Source organism: Pteropus alecto, unplaced genomic scaffold (genome assembly GCF_000325575.1).
Source record: "Pteropus alecto unplaced genomic scaffold, ASM32557v1 scaffold146, whole genome shotgun sequence".
Taxonomy (NCBI): Eukaryota; Metazoa; Chordata; class Mammalia; order Chiroptera; family Pteropodidae; genus Pteropus; species Pteropus alecto.
Window position 1 is genome coordinate 16875077 of NW_006442107.1, and position 25143 is coordinate 16900219.

Consider the following 25143-nt stretch of genomic DNA (forward strand, 5'->3'; position numbering starts at 1 on the left):
AGCCCTAAGAGGTTTCTATAAGTTACGATTCCCTAGATCGGAATACTTACTGAGCAGCCTAACAGGTACATGACATTGTTGTTTGACAATACGATATATTCTTACAGCCCTTATATCTTTCTTACTTAAGGGTAACTTCTCCAGTTAACTGTCTTTCTGCCTGGTTGCTAACAGGGCTTGAATATCTTGCTGCGTGACCACTTGATAAAATAGCCTCATAAACTGATTAACATTTGAAATAAAGATAAAATAGGCTTATAAAGTTTAATCCAAAATACAGCATCAGCATGTGGTAGCTTTCTCCTATCCATTTTTTAAAGGTTATCTCCTACATGTCTTCCAGAGAGAATTATGGGAATTAAATGTCATCATGTTTGCCTCGAGACAAAATTTTAGACACAAAAGTAGGAGAAAACCATTTTTAATTGAAAAATAAAGCAATACATCTTAAATAAGATTGTTTAACACCATAGACTGTAATTTGAGGGAAATAGCTTTACTAAGTGGGACTGTGAAATTTAGGCATCAGTATCAAGAGTTTCCCACCTTTATCTTGACTCAGCTATATGCATATTAAAAATAAGGACTTTCTCATAAATTGAAACTGTAAATCTGTATAGCCTATCCCTATTCCTAATCCACTGACAGAAGGAGGGGAAATTTTAAACAAACATTTCCATACTAAGGAGTTCCCAGATATAGCAAACAAAATCAATATTTTCTTTATGAAAAAAGCTTATATGAAACACATACAAGACTATTAATGATATTTAATTCACAAAACTTCAAAACACAAATTCATCAAGATGATCTCTTACTATAATCTTCCTCAAGTTCTTACATCCCAAAATAGTTTAACTTGACATACTGGAAGTATTAAACTTTGAAAGAAATTATTAAGGTTATTGCTTTAAACTGGAAAATTCTATGGTCAAAGTCTCTTTTTAAAGAGTTCCTTAAATAGCTAATCTTACAATTACACTCATGTAACTGCAGAGAAAATGTTCAAGCACGTAGTAAACATCACTCTTGAATGACAAAACAAAGGCATTTGCTCATTAAGATGTATGGCTTTTTTGGTAATTGTTATTACAACCCATAAATAAAGTTATTACTGTTTGACTAAAAAAGGTTTTTACAAAACTCCACTTCCAAAATTAATGTTTTTATTAAATCAAGTTAAAAAAGTGTTCACTGTAGAAAAGTCAACAAGGGTTTTAACAAAACCAAAATATACCTTTTTATACAATATATGTATATATTAGCAGCAAACTACTTCGGAGATTTTTTAATTTTAAGTTATTTTAAAGAAAGCATAAACAATGTATATTAGTATGGAATGTCAACTAATCCATCTTTTACTCTGTGATTGGGCCTTCTAGTACAACTTATTTTATGATTCTTATTAAGGAATGCTAAGAACAAACCCAGTTCGACTAAACAGCAGTGAAATAGAGTGGCTGGTAGAAAGTGTCTACTTCATAGTCATGTATTATCTTTGAGAACAAATGAGCACCATATAAACAGTAATTGTGTGTAAACTCAATTTTTAAGGTGTAACAGCAGCCAACTTAACATTTGACTAACATATACAAAATTTTAATCAAATCAGAAAAACACTTCAATCCCATATTACTTATCAATTTTTAAAATCTTAATAGAAATTCTGTATATAACCTGACAAACTGCATGCATGCGCATATACACCTACAAAAGAGTATGTGCATATACATATACCTTTAGCTTTGACTGAATTTCTCAACTGAGATGAAGCCAAACTTCTCAATTAAATATATATGTAGAATACCCAACTGAAAGTTTCTAGCAAAAGTTTCATCTTAGCTCATCAAAGCTATTGAAACTTTTGAGGCCAAAAAGCTGTAATTCATCTTAATATAATGTAGGCTTACAAATTAGTCAGCAAAACAAACAAGATTTGAAATTACCAACTGCCACAAAAGAAGGAAATTTTTGTCTTGATAGTTCCTTTTAATAGCAAAAACAGGAAATATCCTTACATTGAGCTTTTAATTTTTAAACAGTTCAAATTATTAAAGAAATCCCCGTAGTCTTCAAGAATACTAAATGTTATATAATACCGCATTCTCATAGTTCAATTCTTCAGCTAGAATGTTTTAAAAGTTTCCTTTGGATTGCTTTATTTAGCACTTCAAGTCTCCATTCTGCACTCTGATAACTGGCTCAGATTTGTTAGGTTTATATCAATCAGATCATTTAGATTTTGCTACTGTGTTACCTGTGTATAACAACATTAATGGAAGAAACTGCACCAAATTTCAAAAGCAACATATGGAAAAATTAAAGAATATGTATTATAAAAAAGATAAAAGTATAACAGAGATTCCCTTTCATTAATGAAATATAATCCTTTTAATGCTTTTAATGTCCTAACTTTCACTTATCAAGAGGATGAAATTTTTTAGATAACCCACCTTTATTTTTCAATTAAAAACTAAAACAGTAGACTGAATTGCTTTTATTAATATACATGTCAAGTTATTGAAAAGATGACTTCATGTAGTTTTTCTCCTTAAAGATGGCACTTGCAGGTACAAAGATGCAGAGATGGCTACAGCCTTCAGATGTTTACTTGAAACGATTCTTCAACAGCAGTTTGATATTGGGTTTCCTCATCTAGCTGAAGGTTCTAAAAACAATGACATTAACATGTCAATAGGAAAAATATACTCCACTATCCAATACTTTGATCACATACTTGAAACAGTTTGTTACAACATATACTATCCCTTAAAATATAAGATTTAAATACTTGAACTTTGTAATAAAGTTCAATTGTAATTATTTAGAAATAACTGATAACAGAAATAGGAAATAAAATTTGAGTTACAGTGCCTTATAAATTATTAATTAAAAGTATAGTTAAGGGTATATATAACCCACAATCATAAAGTGATAAACTGTGTCATTTCTAGAAAAGAATGACCAATGTTTGAAGGTAATTTAAAAGAAAATAAGCATTTATTAAATTAATAGAGCTGAATAACAGCTTCTTAACCATTACATGAAGCTAAAAACTACTACTCCTTAACTTTAAAACTTTTATTTGCTAGCAATTGTCTTACGGGTTTGCTTTAAAATAGGCTTCCACTTGACAATCTCAAATAATTAAAATTACGTATTTTTCTGTGGCAAGGTAAAACAAGCGGACGATTAGGTCAAAAGCAGTTCTCCAAATATATTTTGTTTTTCTGAATACACAGTTCTCCAGTCAGTGACCTTTCTTACAATGAGAATTTAAGAATACTATACAATCACTTCATAAAAATGCTGAAATTGTAAGAGGACATCTGAATTTTACATATATTTGAATTATTATTTTGAAACAGTATGACTTTAAAAATGCAAATTCCACAATTAAAAATTTATCAAGAATGATATAATTTCAACATTGGAAGACATAGAAAAATGTAAATTCTGTTCGTGCCACTGTCATGCCTGTGCTTACCTGCACTTGAAAACAACTATCAGTCATTCTCTGCCAGAATTAATCTTAAATTGGCTAAGTTTTAATTCACTATAAGTTGAATAAAATGCAATTTTGTAATTAATAAAAGTCATCATCTAATTTTAAAAAATTATAACACATCTGGGAGGCAGAAATTAACCCCATGTTTTGCTTTGGGGATCCATTACCTAACTTTGCCTAACATTACATTACCTAACTTTCTTCACTCACCCTGTTAAAGCAGTAAGTTAAAGCGAGAATCTACCTTCCGACCTGGCTTTACTTGGTAATTAAGCTCCCTTATTTTTTAAAATGTGTCTCTCATGCTAGATAAGAGATCTAATATAATGAATTTAACAAGCAACTTACACTACATGAAAAATGCATCCCCTTTCATCTGTTGTATCAATTTTACTTCTCCAGTAGTTAGTTTTCCCTAATACAGTTTTCATATAAATGATTATTTTATAAATCTCAGGGTTTGCTCTTCCTCTATTAATTACCTCTCTAGTACAGGAAAGAGACAGTAAATTCAACTTTTACTACTTCTACAAACCAAAATTTACCTATATTATCATGAAAACAATAAAACTTGTGATATAACCATCCAGTATGATACATCTTGCCTCAAAACTCAAGTTTAGATTGAAAAAGGTAATTTAACTTGAATATTTAAACAGTATATTCTTAATCTTGAAGAATTCACTTACCACAAATTCTCCATAATCAAACTGATGTCTTTGATTTAGATGACTAACGAAATTTCTAGTAATCTGGCTAGGATCTCCCCAAGGAAGAGACACACAAATAGGACACGTCTATGAGAAACGATGTTTTAAACAAAAATAAAAATAATAACATGTAATTATTGAAGGTATTAAAAGTACTAAAAACACCTACATGAAAAGCATTTCTAAGGGCAAAATTCCATGACTAGATCATTTCCCAACCAAATTACTTAAAATAAATTACACTAATCTAAAACAACACAATAAAGAGAAATCTTATACATTCTATTATTTAAATCTCCAATTACACAACTATTTCATCAGAAACACCACATCGAGCCTTTAATACCAATTGTAATAGTGGTTATCATTAACCAGTACGTAATCTCATTTGAGCTGCATAATAACAGTGATGTAATTATTATAAGCTTAATTTCATTTATAAGTAAAATGAAAGTATAGTAAACTTTAAATTGTATTCTTAAGGTTTTGAATGAAGTACATCTTAAAAAATGAATGGATGACATACTGAAATAAAATAAAAAGAAACTTCAGTAATTGAACTCTAGCCAAAGTTTATGCTATATTGAATACAATGCAAAAACAAAAATTTGCTAATGCAATATAGAACGAATAAAATCTCTTAAATATACAGTTTTTCCTAGAGATGTCTTTAGCACTGTTTATTTAACAGTAACTGACACTCTCCTAATGAGCAAAGTCAGAAGTATGTGACCCTTTGTGCTATAAAAGTGTTTAAGGGCATCCTCAATAGATACTGAGGCATATTCTTTCACATTTGTTCTAGTACATTCACTAAAGCTGCTTTGAATGATCCACAATCTCATTTTATCTACAACATTTTCCTATTTTTATTTCTGAAGAAAATATTTTTATATCAAAATGTATAGCTAAAAGGGAAATATCTCAACTCAGCCTCTCATTTCATCCACAGTTGAAATCACTTACCTGTGAAACTCATGTTCCAAAGGAGGAGTTGTAGGATCATTAACACAATGTTGGAATCCTGCACTCTGCACTATCTCCTTCATTCATCAAAAAGGTCTCACCACTTTCTTACCTACTCTCAAAATGGCACCAAAAAGATACATACGCATCAAAAAGAAAGTATGATTCTTTCCCTTCCTTGCTGTATGAATTCATATACTAGATTCTGCAAGGATACAATTAAAAATAGCTACTGACTTTATTCTTATAGTTCTCACCTATAGCAGATCCACCTGACCAGATGGAGCTGACTGCATCCTGTAGAGCAAGAAACTGAGAAGCTCCAATTGAGTTAGGTTTTGCCACTCCTCAGTAATGGCTTCCCAGAATTCACCTTTCATTACTGCACTCTTCTCCAGACTACTCTCCTACATTTCCCTCACTATAAGCATCTCCCCCTTTTATAAGTTACTAGAATTTTAAATATCTTGTTTTGCTTCAGTTATCATATTTTGTTGACAAAAATCTATCTTTTTGACAACACCCCAACCAAAATCAAATCAACTAACTTCTCTTATTGTACACATGAAATGAAACAGCGTACTTTAAGCAGAAGACTGTCTTAAACATATGTACTTACCACAGGAACTATCTGAAATACGTGATTACTGTTACAGTGATCCAGTAAACGCTGTCTAGTAAAATTTGATTCTTGACACAATGGACACTTAAAGGTGGGATGCCCAGAAGAACTATAAAACAATTTTAAATGAAGTGTACTTAATTTGAAATCACAACATAGAAATAATGCTCTTCCATTGTTTGACCAATTACTGTTTCTTTTTAAAAAAGTTATAATCAGACTATTCAAAGATTTTCTAATTTTGAAAAACACTATGTTTTCAACAAATAATCTAACAACAGATGTTCCCAATCTCATGTTACAGTACTATTAATGTCTCAATAAATTTTTTCATGGTGCCTCTAATCCAAAACAAAAACAAAAACAAACCTAGCTGTTCCAGGTATTAAGTAGTTAGGTCCAAACAACTTAATTTAGTCATTCATGTGAGGCCAACAGATGCCAATGTATGTACCTTGAAAACTGTAATAATCCTGTGGCATCCCAGTTTGGTAACTCTCTATCAAAGAGCTTAATTTTGAAAAGACTTCCATCAATAGCATATCTTTTATCTATCTCAGTCTCTAGGAATCTAATATACAAAACTACTACAAAAAGTGAAAAACAAAAGGACTGACCAGCAGAACAATCAGTATTTCAAAACATTTTGGGTTCTAATATCACTAGGTTTTAATATCTCTGAATTTCAGCAAGGGACAGTTCAATATTGACAACTCTACCTAAATTATGCATGGAAGAAACCTAATCACAATGAAAGGGGATAGCTAAAAACTCTAATTTAATGTAATCTGTAAAAGAAGCAACTACATCATTTATTTCTAAACTACTAAATTCTAGCATTTTGTTTGGTGATTTAACTGAATAAAAAATTTTATTTTAAAAATCTATTATTATAATGTGATAGATATTACTTACTAAAGTAGAATTTTCAAAAGCTTACCTTGTATTCTCTTGATAAGTTTCTATGTTATCAGATGTGGATGTTTCACTCCTATTACTTAAGCAGAAGGGGATAAAGTTAATATCTCAAGTAATAAAGCACATTATAGATTCATTAACTTGAACTGCTAACGAAGAAGACTAATCTGAATTTGTTTTAAAGGACTGAAATTCAAATAGTTCTGAATAATAAAATTATGGCGTTAATTACGTTTCAAACAAATTCTGATAAGACTGCTTAGACATCCTTATTCATGTCCTTTAAAATTTATGTATAGTTATAAAAGTATACAGAATAGAGAATACAGAATTTTGTAGAATTACCATAAATCTACAGCATGGTAACAGTTCCCCACCTCCACCTAGGCTAGTAAGTTTTTGAAAGCTTGGGTAGTAGACTCAAGAATTCATGAACTTTGATTTTTAACTAGAATATGATTTAAGATTGTGGCCTCCAAAGGTGAGAAGGTTTAAGAAAACATAAAGATATCATTATGTTCACTTTCCAAAAAGGAACTAGGCCTTCCAACATTTAATACACAACTTGATATCCTCATTCGGACCCCATGCCAGAGTCATGTGTTATATGCAACATTAGAAGAATCCTGAGGGGAGAGTGGGCTTTCCATACAGGAACTTATACATTACAGAGTTTCATCAATGTGGTCAATTTTATAAAAATGAAGCTTTCAATAGCAGAAATGTTAACATCGAAATGAGATAAGTAGTGTACAAAAACAATGTACCACACAAGGTTTGTTCTATCTCAATACCAAAGTTAAAAAACTGGTTACTCATTTTCCTTTTCCCAAAAGACAAGCAGTACAGCCTTGCCTCCACCCCACCACATATACAAGGATTTCACATCAGTAGAGTCAATCAACTGTGGACTAAATATATTTGGGAAGCAGTTTCAAAAAGCAAAATTTGAATTTGCCACACACTGAGCACTAAACTGAATTCATGCAAATGAAGTGATGGGGAGCCAAAGTCTGCTGTAGCCTAAATGCAAATACTATAGGTTATACGCAAATACTATGCCTTTTTATATAAAGAACTGGATCGTCCTCAGATTGTGGTATCCAAGTGGGGGCGTTGGGCGGGGGAGGTTCCTGGAACCTACTATCTACCTAACAGATGTTCTTTTCTTTTTGAATTTTCTTTTTTTGGTTTGTTTTTCATATAAAAGCTACACACAAGGTGTATTTAGTATAAAGACATCCTTGCAACGACAGTTCTCTGCAGTGAAGATAACAATGTTATCTCTCTACACATATTCTATGCCAGGCAAGCAAGCAAGCATCCTTGTTTCTTTACCAAATAGGAGACTGACTAAACCATTATTTTGTACCTTTCTAGCAAATAATAATCTGTCTCTTCAGGTAATGATGGCATTTTGACAATGTGGAGACTAAAAAATGCTTCTTAAAATAAAGTCAAACTATAGTAAGTGCATTTATTAAAGATATATTATAGTTTTGCTACCATAAACTGTATATGTCATCTATACTTTAAAATCTCACATCTATGTATTTAAACTTGGTAACAGATTTTTCTACTCGGTTTTAAAATTGTACAATTAAATATATAAAATCATTGGGTTTTAAGATTTTAAAACATTTTAGAAAAGCATAGTCAACAATACTGTTTTCAGTAAAAGTATTAACAAAACTTTAAGAAAATATACTATTAACTAAAGCAAAACTTATTTTTAAAGTAACTTTTTCATCTTTATTTCACTTAAATTTTGCATGTTTTATAATGTACGTTAAGTATCAGTACTATAAAACATATGCATAGTTTTTAAATAAACATATACTGGCAGAACATGCTCAAATTGTTTTCATTGATCAAGTATGCAATCACTAAACTTCTGATTTAAAGGATTTTAATATCAAAGTTAATGCCTTTTTAAAATGTTTACTCCCTTCTATTTCCTATTACAATTCTCTATTTCTCATCATTATTGTCATTAGCATTATTCTAGTCCTTCCTAATCATCCTGCATCACACTGGACCTCCCACTGGTAGCCTACTCACTCCAAAAATTCATGAATGGGTTCAACGATAGAAAATCTATTACAGACACCATATCATCAATTAAAAGAAAAAAATACATAACCATTTCATCTGATGCAGAAAAACCATTCAATAAAATTCAACTTCCATAATGGAAACAAACAAAAAACACCTCTGATCACCCACAATGCTTTAAAAAAAAAAATACAAATATCTACACTCTAGATAGCAGAATAACTAGGAATAAATCCAGATGCATATTTTTAATTCCATAAGATTGTGATTTAAATAGAACCATTTAATGGGAAAATCTTAAATTCAGGGTTAAGTGCATCATGGAACAGATAATATCTGTTAAAAAACATAGTAAACGTCACACTTAATAGTCAAATTTTAGATGCATTCCCACTAAAATTAAAAACAATAAAAAGATTTCTGCCATTTAATATTGGATAGAGATCCTAGTTACTGTAATAAATCAAGTATGATATGAAGCAGTTAAGAGACAAAGTTGTATTAAAAAAAAACTTCCCACATAATAAATCTACAAGAACCTACAGAAAAATTATTCAGAACTATTGAAACTAATAAATCAGTAAAGTTGCTAAATATAAGATTAACATAAAAATCCATAATATTCCTAACACATTAGTAAAAACCACTTAGATTATAAAACAGGAAAAAAGAACATTCGCATAGCAACAAAAAACTTTACGGTTTTACTAGAAAAATACATACTAAACCATTTACGTATGCTCGAAAAGGACTTCTTTTAGTACATTTTTTAAAAATAGAAGACAGGCAGTATTTCTAGGTGGGAAAAATCAGTATTATAAGATGACAATTCTTTCCAAATTAACCTATGACTTCAATAACTTCAACTGATCAAAACCTCTACAGGGACTTTGGGAAACTCAAAAAAAAAAGTCTGATCCTAAAATTCATATGGAATAGCAAAGGGTCAAGAATAGCAGAGATAATTTTGTAAAATAAAACAATGGGGGAAACTTTTCTTACCTGACAGTAAGACTTTCTGTTAAAGCTATAGTATTAAGAGAGCATGGTATACTAGAGGAATAAACAAATGGATCAACAGAACAGAATACAGGTGTAGGACTTAAGTGGCATTAAAAATCAGCGGAGAAAGAATGAACTCCTCAATGAATGGTACTGAGACAAATGGTTAAGCCCACACGGGGAAAATTTTCCTACTTCACATTATACATCCAAAATAAATGTGAAAAGCACAGCTTTAAAATGTTAAATATAAATATGAAAATATCTTTTATAACCTTAATTTGGGAAAGGATCCCTCAAGCATGACACAAAGAGCAAATTCCAAAAAGAATATAAATATTTTATGTATAACATATAAATTATAATATATAATACTTTTGTATGTCAAAAGACACCATTATGAGACTAACCAAGACTGAGTAAAGATATTTGCAATCAGGCAACAAAAGCAGAAACAGACAAGTGAGACTATATGAAACTAAAAAGCTTCTGCACAGCAAAGGAATAAATAGAGTGGAAAGGCAATATATGGAATAGGAGAAAATATTTGCAAATCATGTATCTGAATAAAGGGTTAATCTCCAAAATATATAAGGAACTCCTACAACTCAACAGCAAAGAATCTAATAACCTAATAACAAAAAGGGCTTAAAAATTTGAATAGACATTTCTCCAAAGATGACATATAAATGGCCAATAGGTATATAAAAAAGATGTTCAACATCACTAATAATCAGGGATATGCAAATCAAAACCAGAATGAGATATCACCTCACACCTGTTATGATAGCTATTATCAGAAAACAAGGCAACTGTTTGTGAGGATGTAAAGAAATTGGAACTCTTACATACTGTTAGTGGGAATGCAAAATGGTACAGCTGCTATGGAAAACAGTAGGGAGGTTCCTCAAAAACAATAAAAATAGAACTACCATGTGATCTAGGAATATCATTTTGGGTATTTATCCAAAAGGACTGAAATCAGTGTCTTGAAGAAGCATTAGCATTCCTATGTTTATTGCAGTACTATTCACAATAGCCAAGATGTGGAAACAACCTTGTGAACGGATAAAGAAAATGTGGTATATAAATACAATGGAAAATTATTCAGCCTTAACAGAAAAGGAAACCCTGCAAATGTAACATGAATGAACCTTGGGGACATTATACTAAGTTAAAACCAATCACAGGACAAATAACTACTTATTTGATTCCACTTAATATGAGGTATCTAAAATAGTCAATCTAACAGTCAAACTCCTAGAAGCAAAGAATAGAATGGTGGTTGTCAAGGTCAAGGGGGAGTTATGCAAGAGAGGTTCTAGAGATCTGCTGTAAAACATTGTCCCTACAGATAACAAACAATACCATAGTGCACATTTAAAATTCTGTTAAAAGAGTAGATATCTCATGTTAACTATCCTCACTACGATTAAAAAAATAATAATAATAATAAAACCATGTATGACTATGCCATTTTATGCTAAATTAAACTGTGAAATTCCCTAAAGCAAAGTTTTCAAAATATCACAGTATCTCACTTCTAGCCTTTTTAGAATATGGAAAAAAAAACTCAAGTTCTATATTTATGTGTTTTATAAAACAGCAAAAAAAATTCAATTTTGAGTAAAAAATTATTTGCAATGTATGTAATACAGGATTATTATCTACAACACATAAAGAATGCCTAAAAATAAGGACAAAGGAAATTTATCTAGTACTTGTACCAGATTCCTTAATGGTAATTTAGCCACATAAAATGTCCAACACCTTGGAGAGAAATCTATTAGAAACAATGTAAGGCTGCTTGCAATTTTCATTCTTCCAGTTATTATGAAGAGCTGTATATGGATTAAACTATATGAGGTTACTGATATCAAGTTATCAATGTTTAAGAGAGTCCAGATTACTAGGAAAAGCCTGCTAACAGAACAAACAATTTCCAAGGAAGCTAAAACAGAAATGTGTTCTGGTTTATTTAATTACATGCATCCTCCCTCTCTCTTCCTCCTCCTCACTTCCAGTGGCTAAAGAAAACAAAGACAGTCTTATGTTACAAGCAGAACTGTAATGTTATGAACTAGAAATGGCCTTAAAAACAAATAGCTCTGCTATATAATTATTATGAGAAACTAACCATGTTGATGCAGCAATTTTGTTAAATGTCCTCCAACATTAGTTTATAGTAATAGTTGTAACTCTGAAGATCTGACAGAAACTACTGCTAGTTTATTTTCATCACTCAACTGGAAGTTACACTGTTTACATATATGGAAAAGGGGATTACGTCTGTTTAATGCTTCCCTGTATATTCAATAACATGTAGAGTGTGTCCAGTATTTCAGAAGGGACAATAAATATATGTTGAATTAATGAAATGATCTATGGGCTTATTTTGAAATTATTTTGACAAGTATACATAAATACTACTTTAAGAATTTCCACAGCCATTGAGTCCAGAGTTTAAATCATCCATTTGTATTTGAGAGAATACTGTGAATTATATTCTAAGATAACACAGGCCCTACTATGAGGTGGCTCCCTGAATTTGCATTAAAGTCATGAATCTTTGTAAGATGCCACCAAAACCTGCTCGGCTAACAGCTACAGTATATGAACCTGCTCTTAATCAGCAATATAAAATAAATTTGCTCTCCAGTTACTTGACAAAGAGCAGAAATTTTAAATTTTCCAAAGTAAAGTGTTTATCACAAAGCATAGCTGCTAGAAATGATCTTCATGGAGAACTGCCTGAATGTATACATCTTGTCCATTCTACCACATCTAGATTAAGCCAAAATATCAGAGAAGAGCCCCTAAAAAAAAAGCTTTAATAAATTGCAATAACCCATGTGATAGGCTACACTGAAGGTCTTTAAAGTACAGTCCTACGTAACAAGAGGAAAGTTAGATTATACTTATTTCCCAGACTCCTTTCAAGCAAAATTGCCTTGACTGACTGCACCCCTAACTGTCCTCTCCAACAGCTTTCTTTCTCCAAGCTCTGGTATGTACTTCCTCCCCTCCCGTTTTTGGTAGACCCAGAGTATATCACTATTCTTTGTGAATTCCTTCTCACATACTGTACTGGATACCCTACTCTTTGAAAATAGTCCCTTTACTAAATTCTCCTCAAACTACCTAATTTGAGCATATTATCTGTTTCCTCCCAAGATCCTCGCTATATTCTAGCTTCATATCTTATATTTCCTACCATTTTTTTAAAAAAAACCTTATTTTCTTCCTTTCACCAATTTCCTTATTAAAAATTCACATATAAACTCAATTTTTCCATTGCAATTATAATTTTGCATAGGATATAAATAAGACTCAAAAGCCCATTCTAAATTAAAAAACATAAGTAAACTAATATAATAAAGTATTAGAGGGTCTAGTTAGAGCATAAGGAACAGTTCTACCATGAGGAAGATATTCTATAGGTTGGGAAAGATTTCACAGAGTAGCTAACAATTGGTCTAAGTCTTTAAAGAGAGGAAAAAGTCTACCATTTGGCAAAGTGTGGGTTGGGGGAATGGGGAAAGGTAATACTATTGGTAAAAATATAGAGGTGAGGGGATGATGATGATGATGATGAAGACGACGACGATGACTAAAAACTAACATTTACCAAACAAGGTAGTAGTCAATACGCTTTACCTATATTAACCTATTTATTGACTTCCAACCCAATAAGGTGCTAATAGTATCTTCACCACTACCCCCTTTCTTTAAACAGATTAAAAAACTGAAGTACGATTTCTTGCCAAAGCCATACAATTAGTTAAGTGACAGAGCTTGGAACCAAAGCAGTCTGGCTCCAAGCCTTCATTTTTAATCATTAAGCTATGTTGCTTCTCAAGGATGGCAAGGATATAATGCAAATTATTGGCTAAGGCATATGATGCAATGATGGGAAACCAAGAAAGAGAAAGGCTAAAAAGAAAGGCAAGTGCCAGATCAGAAAAGGCTTTAGAATAAGAAATTTTCTTATTTATATGGCTTATCATATAAGCCAGCTGTTGGATTTTAGATCATGGAATCCCTTGAGAATCCTGAGATCTTTCTCCAGGAAAATGCACATAAACAAACATTTGGCCATTTAGGTAGTTTAGAGCTCTTACTGACTCATGGAACCCTAGATGAGAAACACGATTATGGGGCCATATGAAGTCACTGACAAGGTATAGGGAGAATGGTAAAAGAATAGGGAGAAAGAAATAAGAATTGTACTTCTAAACTATCACTTTAGCAAAAGTATATAGACAGATTAGAGGAGGACCACCACCTAAAGGACTGGTGCCATAGTTCAAGTGAGAGATGATGAGGGCTTGAGCTAGGGAAGTGACAAGAAAGGCACAGATGAGAAGCACTGCTATTAGGAATCGATAGTACCTACGACAAACTGGATCTGAGGAAGAAGGCATGTCTCCTGAGAAGAAAATTCTGTCATTTAACAAGCAGTGATTGCACAAATCATATATACTAGGAACTTGAGTAATTTCAATATAAAAGTACAATAATAAAGAAAGCATAAGGGATGAAGGAACCTAAGGGGATTTTTTTTTTTAAATCACAAAATAGATGTGACCAATTTCATCCAATGAAACGAAGTCAAGTAAAATGAGAACATAAAAGGATTTTTGCAGACTAGGCAATCAGAAAATTACTAAAGACCTTTACTAGAACAGTTTCAACTGAGGGGTAGGAAAGATGTCTGACTACAGTATGAGTGGGTTAAATTACCAAAAATTAGCAACATGTGAAACGAAACGCTACTAAAATAAAATCTTAGAGTCTCTGCTAAATACCATCTCCTGTGAGCCCTTCCATAATACTACCTCTACTGCCTTTCCTTACACAATAGTGTGTGTGCTTGCTATTGAGTTTTAAAAATTAAACTCTTCATTGTTAGGGATACATGCATGAATGGTATACCATAAAGAACAAGGGAATAACCCCAGAAAGAGGATAGTCGTTACCAATGGCAATATGCGATTCAGATGGACATGGGCTCACAAAAAGTTTTTTAAGGTCCTAAAAATGTTCTATTTTTTGACCTGGGTTAGTGAGTGACTGGATTATTTATCACTACTTTTTAAATCACACATGTGCATTTCGGCCAGTCTTCTGCATAAAATACATTTTATAAAAATGTCTAATATACAGAAATCTGAGACAATAAGATACAAATAAAGCCAAAACCTAGTTTTTAAAAAATTGAGACTAAAATAGAACTAAAAATTTAATAGTACCAGGTCTCACTTTTACATGATATTTTATTATCAGAGTAAAACTCTCAATCAATTCTATTTTTTAGATAGCAAAAAAAGAAGATTCTAGTTTGCATATACATTACTGAAAGGGATTTTCTCTAGTTTTTAAACAATTTCAGTTGCAAAAGAAAATAGTCTTCAATTTTTTATTAAAAAAGTGTAGATTTTCCTAAAATGGTTTTTAAATAACATAAGCATATCATGAAGTTATCTCCCAGATGCATTTTAGATGTAGCAACTTTTGCATATACAAATGATATGGTTCTCAAATCATTTTACGTTAAAAACAGACAAACAAAAAACATCTTATCATATAGTTCCCCAAACGATTTCCTTTCTAACTCTAAAAATTCTCTTTTTAAGAATAAATATTGCTTACCTGTTCCCTACTGAATCTTGAGAGATCTGAAAGTTTGGAATGACTGCAGAAACACCATATTCATCTTGATACTTCTTACAAGATTTGTAATGATGTCTCATGCGATAGAATTTAATCTGTAAATTATTGATTAAAATGTAATGTGACTATAAAATAGAAATCATAAGATTTGAGATAAAAATAGATAACTAAATAATCCATTTAAACAAGAGGTTTTTTTAAAAAAATAAGATTCTTAAGTGGAGCTAAAAATTGGTAATAAATTTTTGTCCATTAGACACAGATAAAATGGAGAAAAGTCCATCTGTCTGTAAACTCACTGAAAAAAAAAAATTAAATAATTTTACATTTAAAAAATATTACTAATAATAGACAAGAAATAAAAGGACTATGAGGAGGTTGCCTCATGGTATTGGGCATTTCTTTATTCTTTAACTACTGCAACTTGGCAGAGTTAGAATGTACTTTAAAAATTAAGTTCCAAGGTTGACACTTGGAACATTTTTCAGTTTCTCAGAGTAGAGCCAAAATCTTTCAAGTGTGTTTTCCAGCTTCACTTCATTGCTCTGTCAGTTAACACCTCCCTCAAAGAGATGGAAAAACAGATGTGACTTGTCTGAATGCATGAAATAGCAACTGTTTTACTCACTGACTTTATTAGCTGATTGAAAAAGTGCCTGCAATAAATCTATAAACACCCCTCACCATTTCCCTCTCTCTACAAATGATAGAACAGTAAAATCCATATTGGAGAACTAATGCCAGTCATTTGCCAATACCTGATTTTCCCACTTGTTCCTTAAAACTTAAACAAAGTCTTCTGCCAAATATTTTGTGATTTCTTAAACACATAAATACACAAGTAAAGTGGGCAGCTAGAGAGTTCCTTGACTACATAAATCCATTTGGCCCATTTCTATGTGCAAAATTCTAATACTACCATCAGAAAAATTACTTAAAAGTTGAATTTGTACCAGAATGGGTTTAAATGAGTTAAATGACAGTTTGCTTATTTAATTTAGGAAATAACAAATGAGAGATTAGAGGAAAAACCATGCTAAAAATTATGGTGAATTCAGAGACTGTATCTTTCAGTCTCCTCTGTTTTCAATTAAGTTTATAATCTAGTAAAATCTATAGTCACAGCTTTTTTGTCATTTTCTACCCAATTTCCAATCTAAATAACTTCTTTTTCTTTAAAACATCACCCACCAAGAAAATTCAGACAAGAATTTCAGAGTAGAAACTTGACTTTCGAAGAAGAGCCATGTCACATTTACTCTACCTGTTTTGCACAGCATCTGCAGCTACCAGAAAACTTCCTCATGATATTTTCAAGGTCTAAGGCGCGTTCAGGACATGCTCTCTCTCTTCTAGTCACATTTCCACGACAGAGAGGACAATGTATTCCACTTTCTCTCATTGCAGTCAGGAAACATTTTCTACAGAAACTAAATCAAACATTTTTGACATGTTAACTATAGAAAAAAAAGTAATCTTTCCATTAAATATAAACAAGTGGCTATGAATATGTATTCATGCTAAACGAATTAGGCTATTCACGTGTACGTAAATCTCGGAATTTTAAAAACTGGACTAGATGACAATATTAAAAAAACTACACTCGAGTCTGATTTATTATTTTTAGCATAATATATGGAAAGTAAATATTAATATTGTATAACATTATCAGTCAGAAGCAGTGTGGTACAAAAGAGTGGATTTCATCCTCTGTCATTTTAGTAGCTGTGTGCTCTCAGTAAACACTTAACAGCACACTGAATCTCCATTTTCTCCCCTTACAAAATGAAAAAATGGACCATATTAGCCTTTGTCTCAAACTGATGTACTTCAAGATGTTATTCCACAGGATACGAATAGGTCTACTACAGAACAGCACTCAAATTGATTTGGCAAATTCTAGGATAAACAAAGTTAAGGTTTCTCTGCTAAGGAAAACAAGTGTTGCCTAACCTTATTTATTTGGTCAGGAAATATAAAAATTTCCCACAACAATGTGCAAGAGAACATAATTTGAGAAATATTTAAGAACTGTTCCAGCTCTAAACATCTATAACCAACATTCTTATTGAAACCAAATTACTAAAACTTTAATTTCTTCTCCTCTAACCCAATCACTAAAATATTTCTCTCCGTCCCCCCAACCCAAACAAATACCAAACTTGATCATTTTTCTCTTAGAAAAACCAGATAAATTATTGCCATCTATATCTGGGATCTTACAGTAAGTATGCATTTAATCCAATCCCCTACAAAAAGAAATATACCAATCTTCCTCAACTATAACTAAAGTTGAGAGGTAGTAGTCTAATAATATCACAGAATCTGAGCTTCCTAACTATGCAGCATTGAACGAATTGCTTTTCTCCTCTAAAATCAATTTCCTCACCCACAAAATAATAAAAGTATCTACATTTGATAGGGTTGTACAGAAGATTAAAATAGTATGCCTTAAAATGCTTGTCCCAGTCAGTATTTTTGACAGTCAGGAAAGTCCTCAAAAAATAACAGTTAATATCACTTAAGTACCCTTAGAAGTGATTACCAATTAAGACCACATATTAAAACATTAAAAATATTCACCAAAACCAAGAGTCAAAAAAAAAAAAAAAACCCCAAATAATATCGATAACATTTTTCAGTGCCAAAATAAACTAGTTTTAAAAACAATAACCAGTGTTAAAGGAAACATAAGGAAATGAATGCTCCACATATCTGGAGAGCAATCTGTCAATCTTTAAAGAGAGGGTATGCAAAAGTCTGAGTGTCATTTTAAGCTTTAATAACTTCTAAAATATAAATACTACAAAGTTACAAAAACCATCAATTTTAAGTTTGTTCAAATTAAAAATGGAAAGGTTGTGTTTTGTAAATTTTCAATAAATTTTTTATTTAAATTGTTTTTGTTAGTGTTTGCATTCTTTAATCAGAGGGACTATAAAAGCAAAAAAGGAGGAATCAGACCAAAAACAAACAAGACCATAATAAGGTCTGAGCTGAGGTAGGGGTAGTAGGCAAAGACATAGGATCTTTTAAGGACACAGTTCTCAGTGTTTGTGACTGTGTATGAAGGGAGCTTCCTATGTTAAAAAATAAAGGACGTGGTTCTATAGTGTAGCGGTTAGCATGTCTACTTTACACACAGAAGGTCCTGTGGAGCCATGGTCCACGGTCTACAGCCATGCCACCCTGAACAAGCCTGATGCCTGATCTCAGAAGCTAAGCAGGGTCGGGCCTGGTTAGTACTTGGATGGGAGACCACTTAGAAAGACCAAGTGCTGTAGGCATACATAATAAATAATTAAACAAAAAAAGAAAGACCATTCTCTTAAAAATTAAATAAAACAAAATCAACAGAACTTTTTGACAATTACTTATGGGAAAATGAAAAAACAAGCATTTCTAACTTAGAAGACCGATTAAAAGGCAACTGTATTAACCACGTTAAGAAATATTGGAAGGAGTTGTACTGACAGAAGGTAAGAGCAAGCTCAACGTACCTATAAAAATCTCAATGTGTGATATCCGGTAAGCAACTGGAAAGATGGTCCCAGAAATTATAAAGAAAAATATGGAGAGCAGATAAGGTGACTGAAAAGCACTAAAGAAATAATCTAGACAAATATAAACTTTTAAAGGAATGTTCAGAGAAGGAAGAGTCAGAAAAAGAGAATAAGACTATGTAATGTTATAGAAGCCAAATCCAACATGCTATCAAAGAGAAATAATAGAGATGAAGGTAAAACTACCACCAAACTATTAATTTTAAGGTGAATCTTCTTCTTTAAATAGAAATTTAAACTGTCAACAAAGTTCATGCCGGCAAAATTCATTAAAGGGATAATAATGCATAAAAATGATGGAGCCTGAGTGAAAGAAATGAAGTAGAATACTACTAGCAAGAAAATTAGTCAAAATGCTGCCTAATTTAATTATAGATAAAATATAGATTAAAAGATTTTAAACAACTAAGACGTACAAACAAAAGCTGTATGAAGAGAATATAAAATAAAGCAAAATTTCAAAGCCCACTTATTTAACAACTAAAGTAGTAACAGTGTGATCATACTATATACCACCAGAATGACTAAAATGAAAAAAGTACTAATACTAAGTGTTGGGGAAGATATGAACCAACCTAAACTATATTCGATGGTACAGGAGTGTAAACTGATACAACCATCTGGAAAATTAATACAACCATTTGGAAAACTGTTTGGCAGTATCTACTCTAGCACAGTAATTCCACTCTGAAATATATACCCAACAGAATTGCATATATGATCGGAAGGAATTTCCTAGGAAGTTCATAGCCGCACTACCTGTAACAGCCCAAAGCTGAAAACTACACAAATGTCCATCAACGAAAAAATAAAATTGTGGCATGTTATCAAAATGAAACTAAAGCACACTGTAATGAGAACAAATATGGACGTTCATAATGTTGGCTACAGAAGCCAGAAGCCAGATGCAAAAGAATACAAACTGCTTGTTTGTATTTTGGAAACTACAGGTAAAACTATATGGTTAAAATCGGGACAGTGGTATCCTGGAAGAGCTGGGATGTGGGCCTTGGAGAAGGGAGAAAAAGGAGTTTCCAGAGTGCTGATAATGTTCTGTTGCTTGATGTAGATGCTGAATACACAGGTGTGTTTAGTTTGGGAAAAATTCATTGAGATGGCCATTTATGATGGAGCACTTTTCTGTTATCTATATTATACTTACACACAAAAAAATGTTTAATTAGAATAAAAGCAAGGGTAATTATGTTAAAACTGTTATAAATAGTAGCCAAGTTAATTATCACTTAACTAAGCTTAAAATAAAAACAAATTGCTATAATCTAAAGCTAAAAAGATTGTCTACAGAATATAATGATTTTAAAAAGACCAATACCCCGGGGAGGGGAGGAATAAAAAAACAGATGACTTACTAAAGAAAGAGAAATCAGATCAGCATCAAAATCATCAGCAATAAGCAGCAGATGGCAAAATAATAGAATGTGTTCAAAGTACTGCAGAAAAATGATTTACAACCTATAATGTCATCTTCTGGATACGAAATCATTTGCTTTATGTATTTTAGGCATTTCTGATACAATGCAATCAATATATGTAATACTGAAAACCTGCATTCTGCAAAACTGCACACTAAAACATACAGGGCTGTAGGAAAAAATGGCTGGGGTAGACCTGTGCAACCCTATCACCAGAGCACTAACAAGAACCCAAACAATCCTAATGATACATTTAAAAGACATTTAAGCTCCTAATAAATACTTGACCCTAAAATTATAGAAAGGGGTCAGAGGGTTATAAGGAATGGTTGCAGCTGGTAAATTTTGGAAATAATGTAAAATGCAGAAAAGAAAAACCATGCAATAGCTATTCCAAGAGAAACAAAGCTCATGGCCAAAGTGAACCAAGAAGGATGCAGGCTGAGCATTTTGTATAATAGTAAATAATTCTGTGGCTTGTTAATCAGCTGCGTTTTAGTGTACTTTGCTTCAGCTGCCATTTGCTGATGGCCTAAAACAACAATGTGCAAGAGGAAAAATCACATATAAACCAATCTATTCTGATATAATCTGTTACAGAACAAGAGTATCATTGTTCAGTCTATCACTTGTATTTAACATTGTGATCTTTTGATATGGAAATTTAAAAAATTTTAATGTAATCTAAATTCATCACCTTTTCCTAAATTTCAATTTGTGCTTTCATAGTCTTAAGCCTTCCCCTTCTCAAAGTCAGAAATAGTCCTCTGCATTTCCATCTAAAAAGTTTAAGTTTTGCTCATCATATTTAAGTTTTTAATCCACCTGGAAAATATTTTTATGTATAGAATTCAGTAGATATTCCATATGCAAAAGCCATTACTCAAACACTATTCTACTGAACAAGTCATCTTTTCCCACATTGATTTGTGATGTCATATCTATTAAAGATAAAAGTTCTAATATATGTGTGGGACTATTTCTGGTGCCTCTAATATGTTCTACTCATCATTTATGAGCTGCTAAATCAATACCATACCATTTTAATTACTATAGCTTCACAATATGTCATATTTGGTAGGGCTGATTCTATCCCTACGTTCTACTTTTTCTAAATTTTCTTAATCATTCATGGTCACTAACTCATCGTTAGAATCTTTTAATCAGTTTTTTAAGTTCTACAAAAAAATCATGCTGAGTTTTATTGCAATTGCATTAGCATTTTTAGAATTATCTGGGGGAAGAACTGGCATCTTAATTTTATTCAATCTTTCTATCCATAAATGTTATGTTTCTTCACTTATTCAGATCACATGCTTTATAATAAAGTTTTAAAATTTTCCCTATAGAAGACTTGTACATTTTTATTAGACTTATTCTAATAAATACTTTAAATTTTCTAAATATTTATACATTATTATTTTATTGCTATTAGTTTTCCTGTTAAATTTTTTTATCTGATTATTGTCAGTAAAAAAGTTATTGATTTTTGTCTGTCGTTCTTTTATCTAGAACCTCTCCGTACTCTCCTATTACTTCTCAGTTTGTGAGTTCTCTTAGGGTTTTGTATGCAGTTTTATCATCTACAAATTATGATAATCTTATTTCTTCCTTTTCCATCTTTGCATATCTTCTTTTCTTATTGAATTGCCTAAAACCTGAAATACAATATTAAATGGTAAAGATAATACAAATATCCTTGTCTAATTTCTGACCAGAAAAGTACCGAGGGTTTACTATTCAGTATATTTGCTATAGATTTTAGGGAAGCTACTCTTCATTAGGATAAAGAAAGTTCCATCCTATTCCTATTTGCTATGACATTTTATAATAAAAGGCTGAATTCCATCTAATGCTTTCGGCATCCATTTCAATGATCACATGCTTTTCCTCCTTTAATCTGTTAATGCGATCTAGTGGTTGAACATCAAGATTCTCCTTCTATTTTGAGGAGAATCTGCAGTGAAAATCAGTTTGTAATTATGTAATCTGCAGTGAAAATCAGTTTCTTTTAGATGTGAATTTAAATATCCCATGATAATTGAGGGTCTGCCAATTCCTCCCTACAATTATGTCAGTTTGCATCTATATAAAGTTATGTTGGTAGGTGCATAACAGTTCATCACGTTCCTTTTTTATCCACATGAAATGTCTCCCACTCTTGTAATGGTAGCTCAATTTTGTCTGATATCAATATTGCTAAATAGCTTTCTTTTGGGTGACACAGCAATATAAGGACTCAGAGTTAGGTCAGCACTTTCAGATACTTTCTGAAAGACCCAGTTCTACTATACCACAATACATGCATTCCTTAAAATTCACTGCAAAATGCAAAATCATCCAATAAAAGCAATAGGGCATATGGGAAAAACAGGGTTGGGCACACCCAAAACAACACTGCTGTATATTGGTTATAGATGCATATATGTTTAAAGTTTAAATTTAGCCTAAAAAAACACACATTACTCATTATAATAACTGTTAAGAAAAGATTTTATCTTTACTTATAATGTTTTATATTCCCTGGGGTAGATAGATATTGGAAGCAAATACAAAAAAAATATTAATGGTTTTCAATATGCATAGTATATTACATTTGTGTAAAAAAAGGGAGAGGAAAGAATGTATGTTACACTATCTGCTTATATAAGCAAAAATGAGTCTGAAAAGACACCAAAAAAATCAACAGGGATATATACCAGAGAAATGTGAGGCAGAGGAGGATGCAGGGAGTGACAACAGGAATAAGAAAACTTTTTGTTTTATACCTGTTTGATTTTTGAATGATGTGAATGTATCATACACTTTTTAAATGTTTTAATTAAAATATTAAAGATGTTAATAGTAAACTCTGGGTGATAGAAACATGGATGTCAATTTCTTAACTCTTCATGCTTTTCTCTATTAAATTTCTCAAAAGAAAAAGTAATCTATAGGAAGAAGGAAGGAACAAATATAAAATTAAGGAGATGTAAGGACATGTAAAGATAAATTAGGAGTTTCTTGAGTGAAAAAAGATATCATGTGATGTGTATTGTTTGATCCCAACTGTACTTTTTAAAGTATGTATATGTTTATAAATGCATGAAGAGAGTTGGAAGAAAATATGCCAACCTCTTAACAAGGATTATATCTCTGGCAATGAGAAGAGGAATCAAGGGGGACATATCCTTTTTCTATGGTGTTAACTTTTTGTTTACATTAAAATGTATTGCCTTTACAACATAAAACATTACATTTTAAAGTTAAGAGTGTAATTATTTAAAAATAACTTACACAGTGCATAGACTAGTTAGGAAATCATAATACGAGACCTTAATTATAATATTTAATAACAAAATCTAAATCATAGTATTTAATAATGAAATCTAAAAAGTATTATTCCAATAAATCCCCAAGAAACATGTAATTGTCTTTAAACAATAAAGACAATTAGGTTATGATTTATGTTTATTATGAAACATGTAATTGTCTTTAAACAATAAAGACAATTACATGTTTCATAATAAACATAATTCATAACTTAATTCATAACAAACATAATTTGCTACAAAGCTAGTTTTCAAAATTCCAAATACAGTGTACAGTTTCTAAAATACATCCAATTATATAGAATGTTATCCAAATAGTTCTATTTAAAAGCATATGAGATACATATGCTTTTAATTTAAAAAATTCACAGCCAGAAAAAATTTATAGATTCATAAATTTTACTTATAAGCATATACACAAAAGTCCTAAATCGGGCATAATGGTAATATAACAGAAGGATGTAAAATAGTTGCTTTAAAAAAAATCTTAAATCAAATCTTAGCAAACCAAGTACAATTGTCCTTTAATTTTCCTATGTGTAATTTCACTTTATCCAGAACATGCAGCCAATATATTTCAAAATAAACTATACGTAAAATTTACAAATTTTTAAATATTGATATTGCAATCATCTTAAAGCGTACCACTAGAAAATTTCAAAGCTCAATATCTATCTTGTCTAAAACATTTTAAAAATATAATCAAAAGAAATAATATGATACTCTATATTATAGGATATGGTTAATTTACATTAATGTTAATTATCCTTAGCTAAACTATAAATTAATCTTTTTAAAAGCTTTTAAACATTTTCCTAGAAGCAGTTTTTATTTAATAGAAAATTACTATTTATTGACTGTGTTCCTTGAGAGACACGCCTTTTTTCTTGGTGCCTGGCTTATTAGTCAAATTTTGAATGAAAAAAAAAATGCTGAATGAATTTTTACTGAAAAATACAAACAAGTGCAACAATTTCTATTTAGTGCTTACTTTCAAAAATATTGACATCGAGTCTAAAAAAAATTTTAAGGCATAAAATATAGAAAAGAAAAATCACTTTGGATGACAAAACTGTTTTGTTAAAATATCCTAAATTAAACCAAAAACTTACATGTAATAAATTGAATAAACTGTATCATAAAAATTCTCCAAATATTAAATATATTACTATAGATTACTGATAGTAACAAAAACAATGAAATTCATATAAGAAACTAAAAAAAGTAATTGGGTTTAAATTAACTTAGGACTTTACGTTTATTCAAAATGTAAAGACAGAAAGGAAGAAAACAAAGATTTCTAGTTGAAATAAAGTAATAAATACAAAAAGGGCTTTATTAGATACTTGAACTGGCAGGAATAGATCTTAAAAAGCAAAACT

The 25143-nt window shown here is 31.2% G+C and overlaps 1 protein-coding gene and 1 pseudogene across 5 annotated transcripts in view; one reads left to right on the forward strand and one right to left on the reverse strand.

Annotated features, from left to right (window-relative positions):
• Positions 1–405: 405 nt before the first annotated feature.
• RNF138 (ring finger protein 138) overlaps positions 406–25143 on the reverse strand; it is a 34857-nt gene continuing 10119 nt past the window's right edge. Inside the window, exons 3-8 of one of the 5 annotated variants that reach the window (XM_025038641.1) lie at positions 16719–16884; positions 15434–15549; positions 6747–6803; positions 5804–5915; positions 4198–4305; positions 406–2668 (exon numbers count right to left, since the gene is read on the reverse strand). In XM_025038641.1, coding sequence (XP_024894409.1) covers positions 2600–2668; positions 4198–4305; positions 5804–5915; positions 6747–6803; positions 15434–15549; positions 16719–16884 — 628 coding nt within the window. In that variant the 3' untranslated portion in view covers positions 406–2599. Of the gene's footprint in view, positions 2669–4197; positions 4306–4335; positions 5497–5803; positions 5916–6746; positions 6804–15433; positions 15550–16718; positions 16885–25143 lie in introns of those variants that run through there. The other 4 variants (XM_015595766.2, XM_015595768.2, XM_015595767.2 and 1 more) reach the window with 4 other exon arrangements.
• Positions 18626–18741, forward strand: LOC112469391 (annotated as a pseudogene).